Here is a 15,218-nt window from a genome sequence, read left to right on the forward strand (position 1 = left end):
ATGTCAGAGCTGGAAGGAAACCTGGACGTCATTTGAATCAACCTCCTGTTTTACAGATGAGAATACCCGAGGCCTGAGAGAGAGGACGTGACTGGCCTGGGGTCACAAGACAAGTGGCAGAGTCAGATGTAGAACCCAGGTCTCCTAGCTCCCGAGGGGGTGCCCTCTCTCCTCCAGCAACTGCCTCTCAGCCCCAGCACACATCCTTCCCGGTTAGGGTCAGGGAGGCGCTTCCTACAGTTCTGCCACCTGCAGGTGGGCATCCCCTCTCCACGGACCCTGATGCCTCCACACCCTCAGACCAAGCCCAGGGTTCTAGCCTGGCAGTCAGGGCCTGTCTGCTCAGCCTGTCTCTGGGAAGGCCATGTTCCCCTCCCCACTGCTCTTGACTCTCTCTGTCCTCAACTTTTTATTCCAGGCAACCCATCTCTTGCTTGGAATATTCTTCCTCCTTCTTTTTTGGTCTGTCTAAGAAGCCTTCACTACTTTGGGTTCCCACCTAGTGGTGTGTCTGCTCTGCTGTGCACAGAGTCAGGCTTTACGTGTAGGGCCTCTGAGGACAGTCAGAGGCTCTGTGCTCCCCTCGCTCACATCTTTCTAGCCCAGGGCTGGGCCGTCGCTCAGTACCAACCTGTCCCTGCATCCCACCCCCTCTGTGCTCTCCAGCTGGTCTGGAGCAGGGACCAAGGCTCAGGATGCCACACCTGCAATCCAGTGGCCACGTGCTGGTCACTGTCAGTTGAGGATTTGCCAAGAGTGGCAGCACAAAGACCTCCCTTGGCCTGAAGAAGCCACTGGCCGTGCCCCTTCACCCCAGAGCTCATGCCCCTGACCCCTGTGCTCGGACAGAGAGAACCCAAGCACTGGGGGCGGGAGACCGGAGCTGTCCATGAGACTGGAAGTCACAAAGAGCCTGCCCCTTCCTGCATGGCTGGGGCCAGTGTGGCTGGGCGGGGCTTGCACGCCGGGCAGCTCAGCTCTAAGTGAAAGGACACAACAGATTGGAAAGGAGATGCCAGCCAGTGTGCCATCCTGAAACAAAACACAGTCACTCTGGGGTTAGTTGGCAAGTCCAAACACAGCATTGGGAAGCAAGCAGAGGTCCTGTCCTCCCACTCTGAGCACAGTCCTGGCTCAGCGTCCGCCCCGGAGAGGCTGCAAGGCAAAATGAGCAGCGGCATTAATCTGCTGATGGGTGAGAGAAACAGGAGCGTTACCCTGGGCCGGCCCCCACGGCTACTCTCCCTCACTAAGGAGTTAGAAGGTGGCCCCTGACTTCTTTGCAAGGGTATGAAGCAGACAAATTAAAAAATCAACATAATGGAAGAAAAAAAAAAGATGCTCATGCACCATTAAGACGCATTCAGGTAGAAATAGCCGGGGCAGAGGGCAGAAGGGGAGGGGAGCAAAGGCTGAGAGAGACCGTGTTTAGGACACTCCTGGTCTGTGCTCAGACAGCGCTGGTTTAGGTTCAGTGTACAAGTATCAAGACATGCAGCGTGAATGAGGCTTTGGCTACAAGGCAGTTCTCCCCGACTCGGGCTGCCGAAAAGCGGCCCCTTGGGTGCCTCGTGCTTCTCGGTGGGGGACGGTCTGGTCGATGTGCTTTCCTGGCATTAGGTTCACTATCGACAGCAGTGATGATGGTGCTGGGACCGTGCTGGCCCAGTGGGGGCAGTGTGCAGTGGTCCCTTAAAGTGGAGTCTACAGTCCTCCTAATCTCAGGGAGGGCTTGTGAGCCACTGAGAATGCGGGATCCTTGGGATGGGGCGGGGTGCTGTCTACCGCTGACAGAGGCCTCTGGGGACCAGCAAAGCTGTGTGGGATGGGCTGGGGACAGTGGCTGCTCTGAGGCTGTGTGTGAGAGGGCACTCGGGAGGAGGAGGAGGAGGAGGAGGAGAGATGGCTACTGGCTCTGTGACAGGGAGTCACGCTTCAGGAACCTGCAAGAGAGGGGAGGAGAAAAGCGACACAAAAGCGTCCTACAAAGGAACAGACCCGACCACAGCTGGAAGGAAGGCAAACCTTTGAATCAGGTCCTTGAAATACAAGCTGCAGGAAGCTAGAACATTTTGGTGGACTTCAAACTCTCTGCCTTCAACAACAATTTTCAGGTCTGTAAACGCTTTCGCTCTGCGCTGCTGGTTCAATTCCTTCAACATTTCTGCAGAACAGAGAAGACAGACAGGGCCAGGTTCCCATTAAGAGTTTTCTTTTTTTTAATTAAAAAATATTTTTTCAAGAAGTAGAGAAATAGGAAAATACTTGATACTGTTTCTTGGCAAGACTGGCTCAACACTGACAGTCAAAAGAAGTCACAAACATAATGCGTAAACAAGCAGCAACTGGGAGGGGCTACATAACCAAAGGAATAACAACTTTCAAAAGCAAAAAAAAAAAAAATTAAAAAATTAAAAAAATTAAAAAACAACAACAAAAAACCAAACCCAGAAATTGAAAGGCTGGGGGAAAAGATTCCCATACTGACAGTTGGAAACATAGAGAATACATCACCACAGACAACTAAAAACTGTAATTTAACTACGGAACAAGTTCTCCAAATGCCAATGAGTGCCGATGTATTTGATACCAAGTAAAGCATGGCATTGTGATGTAAGATGGGCTGGATATGGTTCAAAGGAATAAAAACCACAAAACCTGCAAAAACAGCATCCCTTGTGTTAGACACTCACAGCCATGGCTGGGGCGAGCTACCTGGGGAGGGGTCCTGAGAAAGGAGGTGTGGAGTGGGGGTCTGGCAAGCACTTCCCCTTCATGCTTCTGGGATGAATGGGGAGAAGCAAGCAAGGGGCAGGGATGGGGTACCTCCTCCCACTTCCTGGGTCATTCTCTCAGGACCCCCCCCCCCACCTGGGGCTTCAGCACGGGGGTGGGGGGAGCCTGGCTTGCAGCCCCAAGAGTCCCAGGAAATGGCCTCTGAGGCCTCCCCACCCCGATGCACACCTACCTTTGCCTGGTGTCTTGGCCACCCGGGGCCAGCACAGAGAGTGCCCCAGGTCGGGGGGCTCTGAACCCGGGGATGTCAGAAGCTTCTCCCGGAGCCACCTCAAGGCTTAGAAGTGGGAAGGAGGAGAGCCTGACAGCTACTCTGCTTGGTTTATATAAGCCTTCCATTTGCAAAGTTAGGGCCTTCAGATCAATGTTCCCACCAGCCTCGTCCAGTCTGCCCACCCCCGGACTCCCTGGTCAGAGCCTGCCCTTAACATTGCTGGTAGCTGGACATCAGAGGCCCAGATTCTTGGGCCAGGATGGCCTAGATTGTTTGGCAGGTGAATGGGAGAGGGCTGTCTGCAGAGCTGAGCCCCACCCTCTAAGTCGTCCACCAGCACCCCGAGCCCTCTGGGTCTTTGCTGAACCCTGCCTGGTGTTCTGGAATTACCCTCCGGCATGCCCTGCTCCAGCTTGACCAGTCATCTCCGTCCACTTGGGCCAGCATCAGCTGCCTGCCAAGGTGCCCTGCTGAGCCCAGCTCCGCCTTTGCCACTACGTCCGTGGACCAGCCCCTGTGTTTCTGGGGCCTCTGTTTCTATGTCTGTAAAATGGGGCTGGGGGATCCTATTCTGTCCCCAGAGCCTGGTGAAGATCATATGCCCAGGGATGGACAAGGGCTTGTGGGCTTTGAGATCAGGCAGACCCTTCTCTGAGAGGACACACTGGGCTCTGGCTCTGCTGAAGACCAAGGGAGATTTCTGGTGGGGGGACTCTCAGAAGGGGGGCCCTGGAACACATCACCCCACATGGGGGACTGAGGTGTTGGGGCAATGCTGAATCACTGTTGCTACCGACTCCATATCAGGCAGAGCTGGGGTCGTGGCAGGGCGCATGCAGGGTTGTGTGTGTGTTGGGTGATAATGGCTGCAGGCTCCAAAGACTCCCTGTGCCTGGAGCAAGAGAGACCAGCAAGGCTCACAGTACCAGGTGTGGGTGCCTGGGGGCAGTTAAGGAGGGAACAAAGGCCTGGAGGACAGACAGGGTGTGATGAGTGGGCAGGAAAGGTCAGAGCTCAAGAGCCTTGTGAGAAGGCTCAGGCTGAATCTGTGGACACTGGGGAGTCAAAGGGAGTCTGTGCAAGGGAGTGACAGGGTGAAACTCTGGCAGATACATCAGAGGATAGTGGGCAGGAAAGCCTTAGTGCCGGGTTGAGAGAGAACCTATCAGCTGTGTGACCTTGGGAAAGTTAACCAGTGTCCCTAAAGCCTCAGCTTCCCCCTCCGGTGAAGGCTAAGGGAAGGAGCCCAGGGTGAGCTGTTAGCCGTGTGCCTGCATGTGGTGGGTCGACAATATTGTCGATGGTGGTGCTCACTCTGTAATCCAAGTGTGAAACGACAAAGGCCTGAACTACAGCAGTGCTGAGGAAGGGCAGAGGAAGACAGGTGTTCACGCTGTGGATGCCACGGCTCCATGGCCGACAGTGCTGGAGGGAACGAAGTGGGGAGGTACGTGAGGACCACATTCCGACTTCTCCGGGGGGACATCAGGAAGGAAGAGGGGATGAGTTGTTGAGTTGTGGGGTTAGGGTAGTGCCGTGGGACACTCTGGGGAGAGGCGCAGGAGGCCACAGCTGGGGCCTGGGCTGGCGGGAGGCAGTGGGGACCTGTGGCACGTGGCCGGGTGGGTCCGACTCAGGCAGAGCCTGCAGGGTCGGGCAGGGTTAAGGCTGAACTGCTGTGCTCACACTTCAGCTCCAACAAGAGCCACCAACTGAACTAATTCCCAAACCATGAGCCAGGTGGGTGCTGTCACCTTTTTGAGTGAAGTCCTGTGGGAGGGAAAGAGCTCTGGGCTGGAATATCTGATTCTTTTTCCAGCTTTGCCGCTAATTGGCTCTGTGACCCTGGGCAAGCTGCTCTCGATTCCCTCAAGCACCCACGGGCACCTTCTTGAGGCCCCGGCTGTCACCCTGTGGTGAGTGACGGATGCAGCCCCACGTGCCTGCTGAGTTAACCACGCTCAGGGTGCCGGGAGAACACAGAGCCACACAGAATGCCACTCCTTCTGGGCACAAAGCATTCTGATTGTTTTGGAAGAAAAGATTTTACTTGAAACCAAGACCCCAGCACTGACGACGTCTGCAGCCCCAGCCCCAGCCGCGACGCCTACTGCCCTGGGAAGCCCGGGCTGGGTCTGGGAGGAGGTGCTTGGAGATCCAGGTCATCATAACTGTAGGCGCTGCCTACTCTCACTTTGTGGAAATTTGGATTTAATAGCTGGGCAAGATTACTCAGTATCAGAAGAATTTTTCAATTTATGAAAGTGCTCACCAGGGGATTCCTTTTCACAGCAGGGCCCCAAGTGCATTCACAGTATTGATCAGTCAGTACGTGCTTACTGCTGCCTGCGGAGCCCAGCCGGGGAGACGGCGTTTCGGGACATTACAACCCAGGATCCAGGGGAGGAAGCTAGCATTGGCTCCGGGCACAGGCTGCCCTCCTGCCCACCCCCTGTCTCAGCAGAGGGGGAACCCTTCAATACCTGAGGAGCTTGGTGGCCTGTGGGCTCCTGGGAAGCCTTCTAACCAGCTGCACAGGTGCCCAGGTTGGGTGGTCTGCGGACCTCAGGGCAGAGCCTGGCAGGGGCTGTGTCTTCAGAGTGGACTCCAGCTGCCTGCATCCCAGCACACTGCAGAATTTGGCTACTTCAGGCTTGTGAGTAAGAGGAGTCTTGATCTCAGGGCCCCTCTGTGTTAGTGGGCATTAGGGAATCACTTTGCGGTCTCCCCGGCTTTGCCTGGGATGCTCCCCCTGTGCCTGAGGGATGCCAGGCCCTTGCCCTGCCCACACAAGTGGCTGTTCTGTGCCCTAGGCCTTGCCCCTCCTTGGAGAACTCTATCTGCTCAGACCACCCGGCAGAAAGCACATGCCCACAGCCCACACATTTGCTAGGCTCCTTACTGACTCCTCCCCACCCCTCGCCACACCAAATCCTGCCTCTTTTACCAGCTAGACACCTCTGCATCATTGTCTTCTGGCCCTGGTCACACCTATTTGAACCGCCATCCTTTTACCTGAGCCACCATAGCAGCCTCCAAGGCTGTCTCCCTCCATACAGCAGCCTGACCATCAGCCCCTGCTTCAATCACTCTTCAAGGCTGGAGCAAGGCCCTCTCTGATGCCTCCCTCCCCCACTGGCCAGCTCCCCCCCTCCCCGGTGGGTCCCTCACTCCCCTCTGAAGCCACACTGCACAGCAGGCAGGCCCCCCTCCCCCAGCCTTCACTCATTTCTGCCCCTCTGCCCCTCTGCCCAGATCTTTCTCCTCCTATTGTCTAATTACCATTTTATTTTGCAGTTCCAGGTATTATTTTGTTGCAGGCCTCTTTGCCTCTTTTCTTTCTTTCTGCCACATCCCTCTGCCCTCTGCCCCCCTGGCACCCTGAGCTTACCTCTTTAGAGCATACTGTGTATTGTATTTACTTATTTACATGTATGTTTCCTGCACTAGATTGTTTTATTGTTTTATTTTTATTTTATATATTTACATATTATATTTATATATATTTATTTATTTATATAGGTGGTGTGGTAGATTGCAAAAATTCCTTGCAGCCCCTCCTACCAAGGGGTGGAGTTAACCGCCCCACCCTTTGAATCTCGTCTGGCCTTGTGACTTGTTTTGGGCCACAAAATACAGTCTAAAGGACACCATGTGAGTGTGAGCCACAGCCTCAAGCAGTTTTGCTCGCTTTTGCTTTTTCTCTGCCACCACCGCCGTATGATCACTCCTGGACTAGTCTGTTGGAAGATGAGTGACCACGTGGGGCAGTGGTGAGCCCTCATAGACAAGCCATTTACACCAGCCAGTCCCCCACCAATATCAGCTGAGCCGGACCCAGATCAGCCGAGCCCAACCCAAACTGACAACCAGAATCATCATCTAAATAGACGTTTGTGGCTTTAAGCCACTAAATCTCAGAATCAGAGAGCACTTTCTCCGTGTCGGTTTCTCCTTTGCTGGCTCAGTTTGAAGCTACTTCTTTTTTTTTTTTTTATTGTTGTAAAATTTACCATCCTAACCATTTTTAAGTTCAGTAGTGTTAAATACATTTACACCGTTTTGCAATCAATCTCTAGAACTCTTCATCTTGCAAAACTGAACTCTGTATCCATTAAAAAACAAATTCCCACTCTCCTCTTCCCCCATCCCCTGGCAGTGACTTGTCTACTTTCTGTCTCTGTAAACTTGACTACTCTGGGTATCGCATATAAACGGAATCATATAGTGTTTGTCTTTTTGCGACTGGCTTATTTTACTTAGCATAATATCCTCAGGGTTCATCCATGTTGTAGCATATGTGAACATTTCCTTCCACTTTAAGGCTGAATACTATTCCATTGTATGGATTGAGCACATTTTGCTTATCCGTTCATTTGTCAGTGGATACCTGGGTTGCTTCCTCCTTTTGGCCGTTGTGAAGAGTGCTACTATGAGGTGAATTCTTAATACCCAGTTATGCACGTCTCTAAATAAAATACCCGTCTCCAACTCTGTTGTACATGGTTAGGGTAACCTGGCTGCGTGGATCCAGCAAGTCCAGCAAGTGGCATCAGAGGGAAAGGAGACACTGGGGAGGGGCTGCCTGGGGCTGGATGCTTTGCTTCGGGGAGAGTGAGGCCACAAACACAACCAAGACTGGAGATGAAGTTGCAGCCAAACTTCTGCATATTTTTTACCAAACGACACAAGTTATTTGTCAGAGACTAATGGGCTCGTTCCAGCTGGACTAGAAAGGCTGTCTGAGGTGGTAATAAAGAGGAAGAGATGTCAAATATTAAAAGGCAACGAATTTCAATGGCTTTGCAGCAGAGAAGTCCATTAAATCAGAGCCCCGAGAAAGGCTGTGCAGCCAAATAATTTTTTTCAGAGCTCACGTAAGAACCCAGCTAGGTGATAAATGCTCTCAAGTCCATTGGTGTTTATGACACACATTTGATAAAGGACCTGAAAAAATTATAAACTCAGAGCAGTTGTGAAATATACTGAGAAAGCCCAGCGAAGACCGTGTCACGCACGCCCAGAGGATAATTCATCCGGGGGCAGGAGCCTGACGCGTGCCGACACCGACACTGCGGGGACAAATGGCGGCTTTACACAAACAAAGCCTCCTGCTGCTGCTACCCAGCCAGGTCACAGCTGGTCTGGAGGCTGAGCTCCCACGCTGGATGCTGCCCTTCCTCTCCCTCTCCCCCATCCAGCAGATATACTCCTCTCCCCCGTCTCCTTGGGCTCAGAATCAGCCAGCTGGGATCCAGCTTCTAGTAAGACAGAATAAAACCACCTGTGGGCCACACACCCAGCCTGAGTCAGAGGGACGAGCCTTCTACTGGGAAGTCACTGAGTCCCAGCCCCACCACTCTGTGGGAAAACCCTCCCAGGAAATGGAGTTCTCCAGAGAAGGGAAACGTGAAAGATTCAGGTTTCTTGCCTCTGACAGAGCCCTAAGAACAATCACCGCTTCTCACCAGCCTGCCTTTTCCAAGTTGTCCAACGCTAGGTGACAGACTTATTTCTCAAACATTGAAACTTGGCACCCAAGATCTTTTCTGTTCCTATAGCCCCCGCCCCAGGGCTGCACATCAGTGGGAGCTTGCAAAGAATATGCTGGGCAGAATGAAGATTACCTTCCAGTTAGAACATTCTCATGTCCTCCAAGATGACATAAACGTAATTTTGAAATTTTCTCCTTAAAATTATTTGAAACCCTCCGAAAACTAACAGAAACATCACCTTCTCTTCCTCTGTGTCTTAGGTCCAAAGACTGACCAGAGGCAGATGCCAGCCTGGGCATGGGGCAGATGACCAGGAGACCTAGATCAAGCCATAGAATCACCATGACAGCCCTGTGACCTTGAGGAAGAGCTCTTTCCTCATCTAGAGGCTACTCAAGCAAGGAATGTTGAGTCCCTCATTCCTAAACTCCTTCCCAGTGGCTGTCAGAGCCTTCTAGGAATTACTTTTAACCTTTGTTCATAGCCTCACTTCTATTCATGTCCCCACACATCCCTCAACCCTTTTTCTAAGTTCATGCCCACTATGTCCTCCTGTTCCTTCACTTTCATTATTTCTCTTTCAGCCCCTTTGGCCAAGTTTCCCCTAACACTTTTTTTAGGGTCTCATCCATCCCTTAAGCCTCAGCTTAAATTCCATCCTGTAAGAATTCTTATGAAGTTCCCTGATCACAGACCTCCCCTGTGGTCCCCTGAGACTTTGTTGGTGCCTCAATTGCAGTAGACACCCCTGGCTGCCTAATTCCAGAAGAATGTCTGTCTGTCTGTCTCCTTTCTAGGCTGTGATCTCCTGGAGGGCTCGTCTCTCTGGCCCCTGAACACCTGGTACCATGATTTGCACAAAAAGTTCCTTTCTGATTGGAATTCTGGGTGAGTTACAGACCAGATGCAGACATGTTCTGAGTGGTAAGAATAACTTCCCCAAAGTATGACCCAGAAGAACCATTTGAAATGTCACAGTTGTGTGGAGTCAGATGGAAAGAATGTGAAAACAAAGCCCCTTCTAACTTCAGGATATACCAGTGTTAATAATAACTTTGTATGGCATCTACAGCCGCTAAGCATGGTTACATCCACTAGGTCCTCCCTGGGGAGGGATTTATCTATTCTGTTCAGCTCCAATGGCTTTGAAGAGCCTTAAAGGGCTCTCTTGGGAAAGACTGACCACCCCAACAGCTCCGCTGAGCCCAGGTGCAGCCTGGAGCCCTCAAGGCAACTCTGCAAAACTGGGGCCTTCACACACAGGGGCCAGAGAGAGGTGGCCCTCTCAGCTTTCCAGGGTCCCAGTGGCCTGGATGGTAAGACCTGCTCACACGTAGGCCAACAGCTGGCTGCTTTCACTGACAGCTCTCACCTTGAGGCCTTGGGGTAGGAGTCCAAGGGGATGGGCTTTTGTTTGGGGAGGGATGAGGGAGGCCAGGGGGCAGAGTGTTAGAACCCCAGTGGCCAGAGTTGGTCACTGTAGAAGTGGGAGCAGATCTTTGGATGAGCAGGGAAGGCCACTAGGCAAACCGTGAGGCTGCAGTTGGAGGGAAATACCTGGGTAGGTCGACACTGGCAGCCCCAGTAAAGAAGGCTCCATCTCCTGCTTTGAAGATGGAAGTCAAGGGGGCAATGGGAATACTCTGAGCAGGAGAGGATGAAAATGTCCCGGCATTGCAGGGATGTGGGTGTCCTGGAGAAGGCCAGGGCTTAGGAGAGTTGGGTGGGAAATGAGGTCAAGACCAGTGTGTGGGGAGCTCTGCAAGGAGCTGGGACTCTATGGTAATGTGCTGCAGTGGGGAGGGCCAATGGGCAGTGAATTAAGTATCCAGGTGAGTCAAGTCAGGACCCTGAGGGTGGGGTTCACAAGGGGCCAGTGGGAGCCCAAGGCAGATGAGCTGGGAGCAGCCAGGGGCTGAGGGATTTGGAGGGAAGGTAGCTCTCCAGTCCCTCTGTGAGGCAGGAGCCTCCTCCAGGAGCTAGAACTTGGCACCAGGGAGGCAGGTGCCCTGAGGGGTCTTGGTCCTGAGAACTAGGTGAGGATGAGACTGTGTCTGGCCTCAAGGACAGAGTTGAATCTGATGTTTGGGGTGGAGATGAGGAGCCCTCTCCTCCCTCTGTGCTCTCATAATGCTTGGTGCCTCCGTGAACTATGCTCTGCTTATAGTGTATTTATAGACACTGCTTCTTGTCCATCAGGAGGTAGATTCTTGGAAGTTGGGGTGGTTCTTGGCTACAGGGACTAGAGTCAAGAGGCCAGGACAGATAGCTGGGGCCAAGTGAGATAAGCAAGTTCAGCACCTCAGAGAGTTCTAGGTGCTCAGGGGTCAGGGCAGAAAGCAGGGAGGTTGGGGTGCACTGGAGCAGGAGACTAAGTCCACAGCTGAATGAGGTTGAAGTGTGAATATCCCCTTTTGGAGGCAGACTCTGGGAATGGCAGACACCTTGTGTCTGTTTGGCCCACTTGTTTATCCATTAAATAGATATTGTTTGTCTCCTGTGTGCTGGGCACTGGGTGGGGTCCAAGGACACACACGGATGCAGAAGTCTGCAGACCTGGGGAGCTCACTGTTTAACAGGGGACACACTAAATAACTGTGATGCTGAGTGAAAGCTTTAACGGGGCAAGCACTGGGCAGAGGAAGGGTGGCTGGCTCTGCTCCCTGGAGAGCAGGGAGGCTTCCACTGGACTGGAGATGATTAAGGGAACACTAGAAAGATAAGTAGGGGCTCACCAGGTGGGCTGGAGGGGCAACATGTGAACCACGAGGACACGTATGTGTGTGTGTGTGTGTGTGTGTGTGTGTTGTGTATAAGTATGTGGGCATGAGTGTATGGCATGTGTGTGCATATGATGTGTGTATGTATGTGTACGAGCACATGTGTGTGTGAATGAGTGTGTCTGAGCATGATGTGAGAGGCAGGCCTGTATCCGGCTGTGAAAGAGATAAATCCTCCTGCGATCTTTATCCCACAGGAGATTGGGTAGTACTGGTGGATTTAATGAGTCAGTTTTGTCTCTTATACTCAAAAAGGCTGCTCAGAGTCAACTGTGAGTGGTCTCACCCCACACACGTGGGCCCCCCGTCACACGACACCTTGGCCCCCATCACCCCTTCCCCTGGCCTTTTGCACCCAATCCCCTTCTTCCGGATTGCCCCTCTACTCTTCCAACCCATTCTGATGATCTTCCTCTGAATTCCCCAGGTACACAGGTAACCAGCCCAAGCACATTTGTCAGGTACCTTCAAGGTACAGGGTATTGGGCTGAGAGCTGGTGGCGGAGGGGAGCTGCAGAGGAGAAGGGGCAATAGATGAGCAGGATAGTCCCCGGCCCAGGGGAGAGGGCGGCTCAGTGGGGACACAAGGCACCCAAGGTGAGAAGCTGGATGAGAGCTACGTGAGCAGTGGTGATGCTGAAGGCCGACTGAGGAGGGAGAGAGGGGCGGCCTGGGGATGACCGGGAATTGCAGGGGGTGGAGAGAGATATAAAGAAAAGGGGAAACGCAGTCCTCCTCCACGTGCTTTAGCAAAAGCCAGTATTTCCCAAGAATTCTGAGTGCCACGGTCCCAGCAAATAAATCAATAGTTTAAAAGGATTTGTGAGAATTAGTGAACCGGAGCTGGGAGTACAATCAGTTCAGTTACCCAGGTAAAGAAGGAAATGAAACGGAAACCTCAGATGCCGGGGGCTAATGGCAGCTCAGAGCTCTGTGAATCACATCACAGAAGAGAATTCACAGCCCGAGAGGACTTGGGGTGAGGAGGCAGGGGAGGAGCGATCGCGCGCACGCATGTGTGTTTTGTGGGGGTGGGGACAGCTCTCTGCCCCACTTCTGCCTTCTGTAGTCTTCTTGGAAGGGGAGTCTCTCCATGGCTGTCTGCCCCCCAGGTCTCCATCTGTGCTCACCCTTCCCAATGGCCTGGCCGGGTCAGGTCTGGGCAACACGTTGTCTCTTGTTATTTCAGGGGAGGCGAAGGCCCAGGCATCATTTCAGTTTCTCCTGTTGCTAATGGTCTTTAGTCGCCACCATCATTCCAGGAAAATCAGAAAATGAGCATAAAAGAAGAAAGTGGGGCAGTGCCCTCCAGGCAGTCAGGCAGCCCAGGAGACACTGTGCCCCGGGGAGGAGCCAGCCCCTGGTGATGCTTCAGGTGGGCCCACTCTCGGTGCCCTGTCTACCAGCCACTTGTCCGACACACCTGACCATCACACTGGCTGGTGGGGTGCTGGGTGCATGCGAGCCCACGGACGAGGCACCTCGGCCTGGTCCCAGGAGGTCCCTCCAAGGGTCCCCAGGTGAACCCTCTTGACATTCCCTTCAACCCCACCTCCTGTCTGCCAGTTCAGGCTTCTCCCCTGTCAATCCCTCCCTCTTCAGTGCATGCCATTTGCCTGCTGAATTCTGCCTCTGGTTAGACTGTGAGCTCTGGCTGGGCAGAGATGCTGCCTTTTATTCCCGGAATTCCCAGAGCCTGGTTCCGGCTCTGGAACCCACAGGAGTGGTCCTGGGGCGGCTCACACACACTGGCTCCAAGCAGCGACATACACTGCAAAGACCCAGATGCAGGAAGGGCAGGCCTATTTGGGCTCGTGTGCTCCCTGACCTTCTGGGTTGATTTCCCTGACACGGGACCTTTCACACTATTATTTCAGCTGAGCTGCCAGCTTTAATGATATCCCTCTCCGCGCGATCACTTCCCCACAGGTATTTAGCCTGACAGTCTATTTTTCTTGAGAAGCTGAACCTATTAGAGTCTATAATAAAGCCGGAGTACTGTTTTTACAAACTCTTATTGGAAGTAATTACCCAAGAGGGGCTGTCCTGCGAGGGCAGGAAAGGGCCTGTGTCTCGGCTGCAGCCCTGGGTTCTGGGTCCTCCCTGCTCTAGAAGGGCTGGACACAGGGGCTGGGCATCCCTGGGAACCTGCCACTGTGCTCAGAGACTGGCTGAGCATGGCCACATGGGGCGGCTCTGTCCCCGGCACGGCACAAAAGCGAAGAAGCCCAGCCCCTGCCCAGTCTCCCCCATGGGCTGTGTCCAGCACGGATCAGCCTACTCAGACGGAGCCCTGCCACGCGCAGGTAGGGAGGAGACCAAAGCGAGCCCGCTGTCCTGCTTTCCGTCCTTACGAGCTTTCTTGGCATTAGGTGCAGCTGCACACAGGCTGGGGGGGTGATGGCTGTGAAGGGAAGTGAAGGGTGTGGGGTGGCCGTGGAGGGGCAGCACGCAGGCTGCTTCTTGCACAGGCGGCTCCCTTCGTCAGCACTACTCTCTCCTCTTCCTCTTGCAGGACCTGTCTATTTGTCCCATAAGACCAGGTTCAGATGCCGTCCCTGGACTCAAAGCACTGGGCTTGCCAGAGTGCCGAGGTTATTTTCTCACTGTCAGGCCCTTGGACTGTGGGTGCCCAAGGGCCAGGACCCTTGGGGCGAGTGTTGCCGCTGGTGGGTGGAGGTGAGGGGGACACAGTGGGATAGGAAGGTCTGGTGGAGGTTAACTACAGCCCCGATCCCAGGGGGAAGCATCCAGGCCCTGGGGCAGGCTGGGAAGAAGGCTTTCCCCAGCACAGCTGCCCTGCACTTGGCAGGGGCGGCGGGGGGTGGGTGTCTGTCTGCAAATCAAGCCATAGAGTTCCCTGAAGCTGCAGGAATGACCCCACGTGTCCCAGCAAAGGTGCATCCAGGGCAGGAGTGGGCTGGCTGCCATCAGAAGCCTCTCCCTCAGCTCCCACCTGCTCCCCTCTGCCTTCTGAAGGTTCTGAAACCAACACTTCCCTCCTTTCTTGGCCTCTGCAGGCCAAAGTACGGCCATGCCTGTCTCCTGTTAGCAAGACCTGTATTGTCCACCCTGAGCAGCGTCTGTTAATGCGGTGCATCTGCACAGCAGGAGGAGACAGGAATTTCCCATTTCCCTGCAGGTGCTGAGGAGGAGAACAGAGTGGATTTTGATCACTGCTCAGAAAAGCTCTCGAAAGCAGAGCCTGGGTCTGACCAGCTTCTGTACCCCAGAGCCCAGCAGAGCTTCTGACCTTGAACAGGTTTCAGGTAAGGTTTGAACGAGTGACAGAGGGAATTAATAGTTGCTGGATCAGAGAAGGTGTCATGGAAGAGGAGGCACTGAGCTGGGTCTTGAATGGACAGGAATTGAGCCAACAAATCCTGAGTCCTTCTGTGGAGGAAGGGCTGCCCTCAGAGTGTGTGGCACAAGCAAAGGAACAGAAGTAGGAAGGCGCATGGAGGGACAAGGGCCCTAAGGAGCCTGGGGCTGTGGGCCCGGTGGACGGGTGGATCCAGCAGGAAGAGTGAGACGCTGCAGGACTCTGGGTCCGATGGCACTGAGTACAAGTGCAGTGGGCAGTCCCAGATCTCCAGCATCCTTCTTCCCCCAGACAGCACCCACCAGGGAAAGAAAACCCCTGCAAGCCCCAGCGCCTGGCTCTCTCCCAGCCTGGAGGAAGGAGAAGAGAGGGAGGGGGGCAGGGCTGGGCTGGCTCTCTCTGAAACAAGCTGTCTTCCCCTTGCAAGCACCCACTTCCCAGGCACCTGGCAATGGTGGAATCATCAGCCTGGAAGTTATTTTGAAGGAGGAAGGACCATGCATCTCGGATCCTGGGCCCACCCTGCAGCACTCGCTGCTCCTGGGGGCTGACTGGGGGCCGGGGTGGAGTCCAGGGTGACCTGGGTCGCAGGGCCAGGAGAAGCAGCCAGG

At 53.8% G+C, this 15,218-nt stretch overlaps 1 protein-coding gene across 8 annotated transcripts in view; it reads right to left on the reverse strand.

Moving 5' to 3' along the window:
- The window catches only part of KLHL29 (kelch like family member 29), a 295,708-nt gene that overhangs the window by 21,145 nt on the left and 259,345 nt on the right, over nucleotides 1-15,218 (reverse strand). For all 8 annotated transcript variants that reach the window (XM_031684807.2, XM_072938147.1, XM_072938142.1 and 5 more), the window contains one exon: nucleotides 2,026-2,164. In XM_031684807.2, the coding sequence (XP_031540667.2) occupies nucleotides 2,026-2,164 (139 nt within the window). The remainder of the gene's footprint in view (nucleotides 1-2,025; nucleotides 2,165-15,218) is intronic.

Source organism: Vicugna pacos, chromosome 15, assembly GCF_048564905.1.
Source record: "Vicugna pacos chromosome 15, VicPac4, whole genome shotgun sequence".
NCBI classification, from domain to species: Eukaryota; Metazoa; Chordata; class Mammalia; order Artiodactyla; family Camelidae; genus Vicugna; species Vicugna pacos.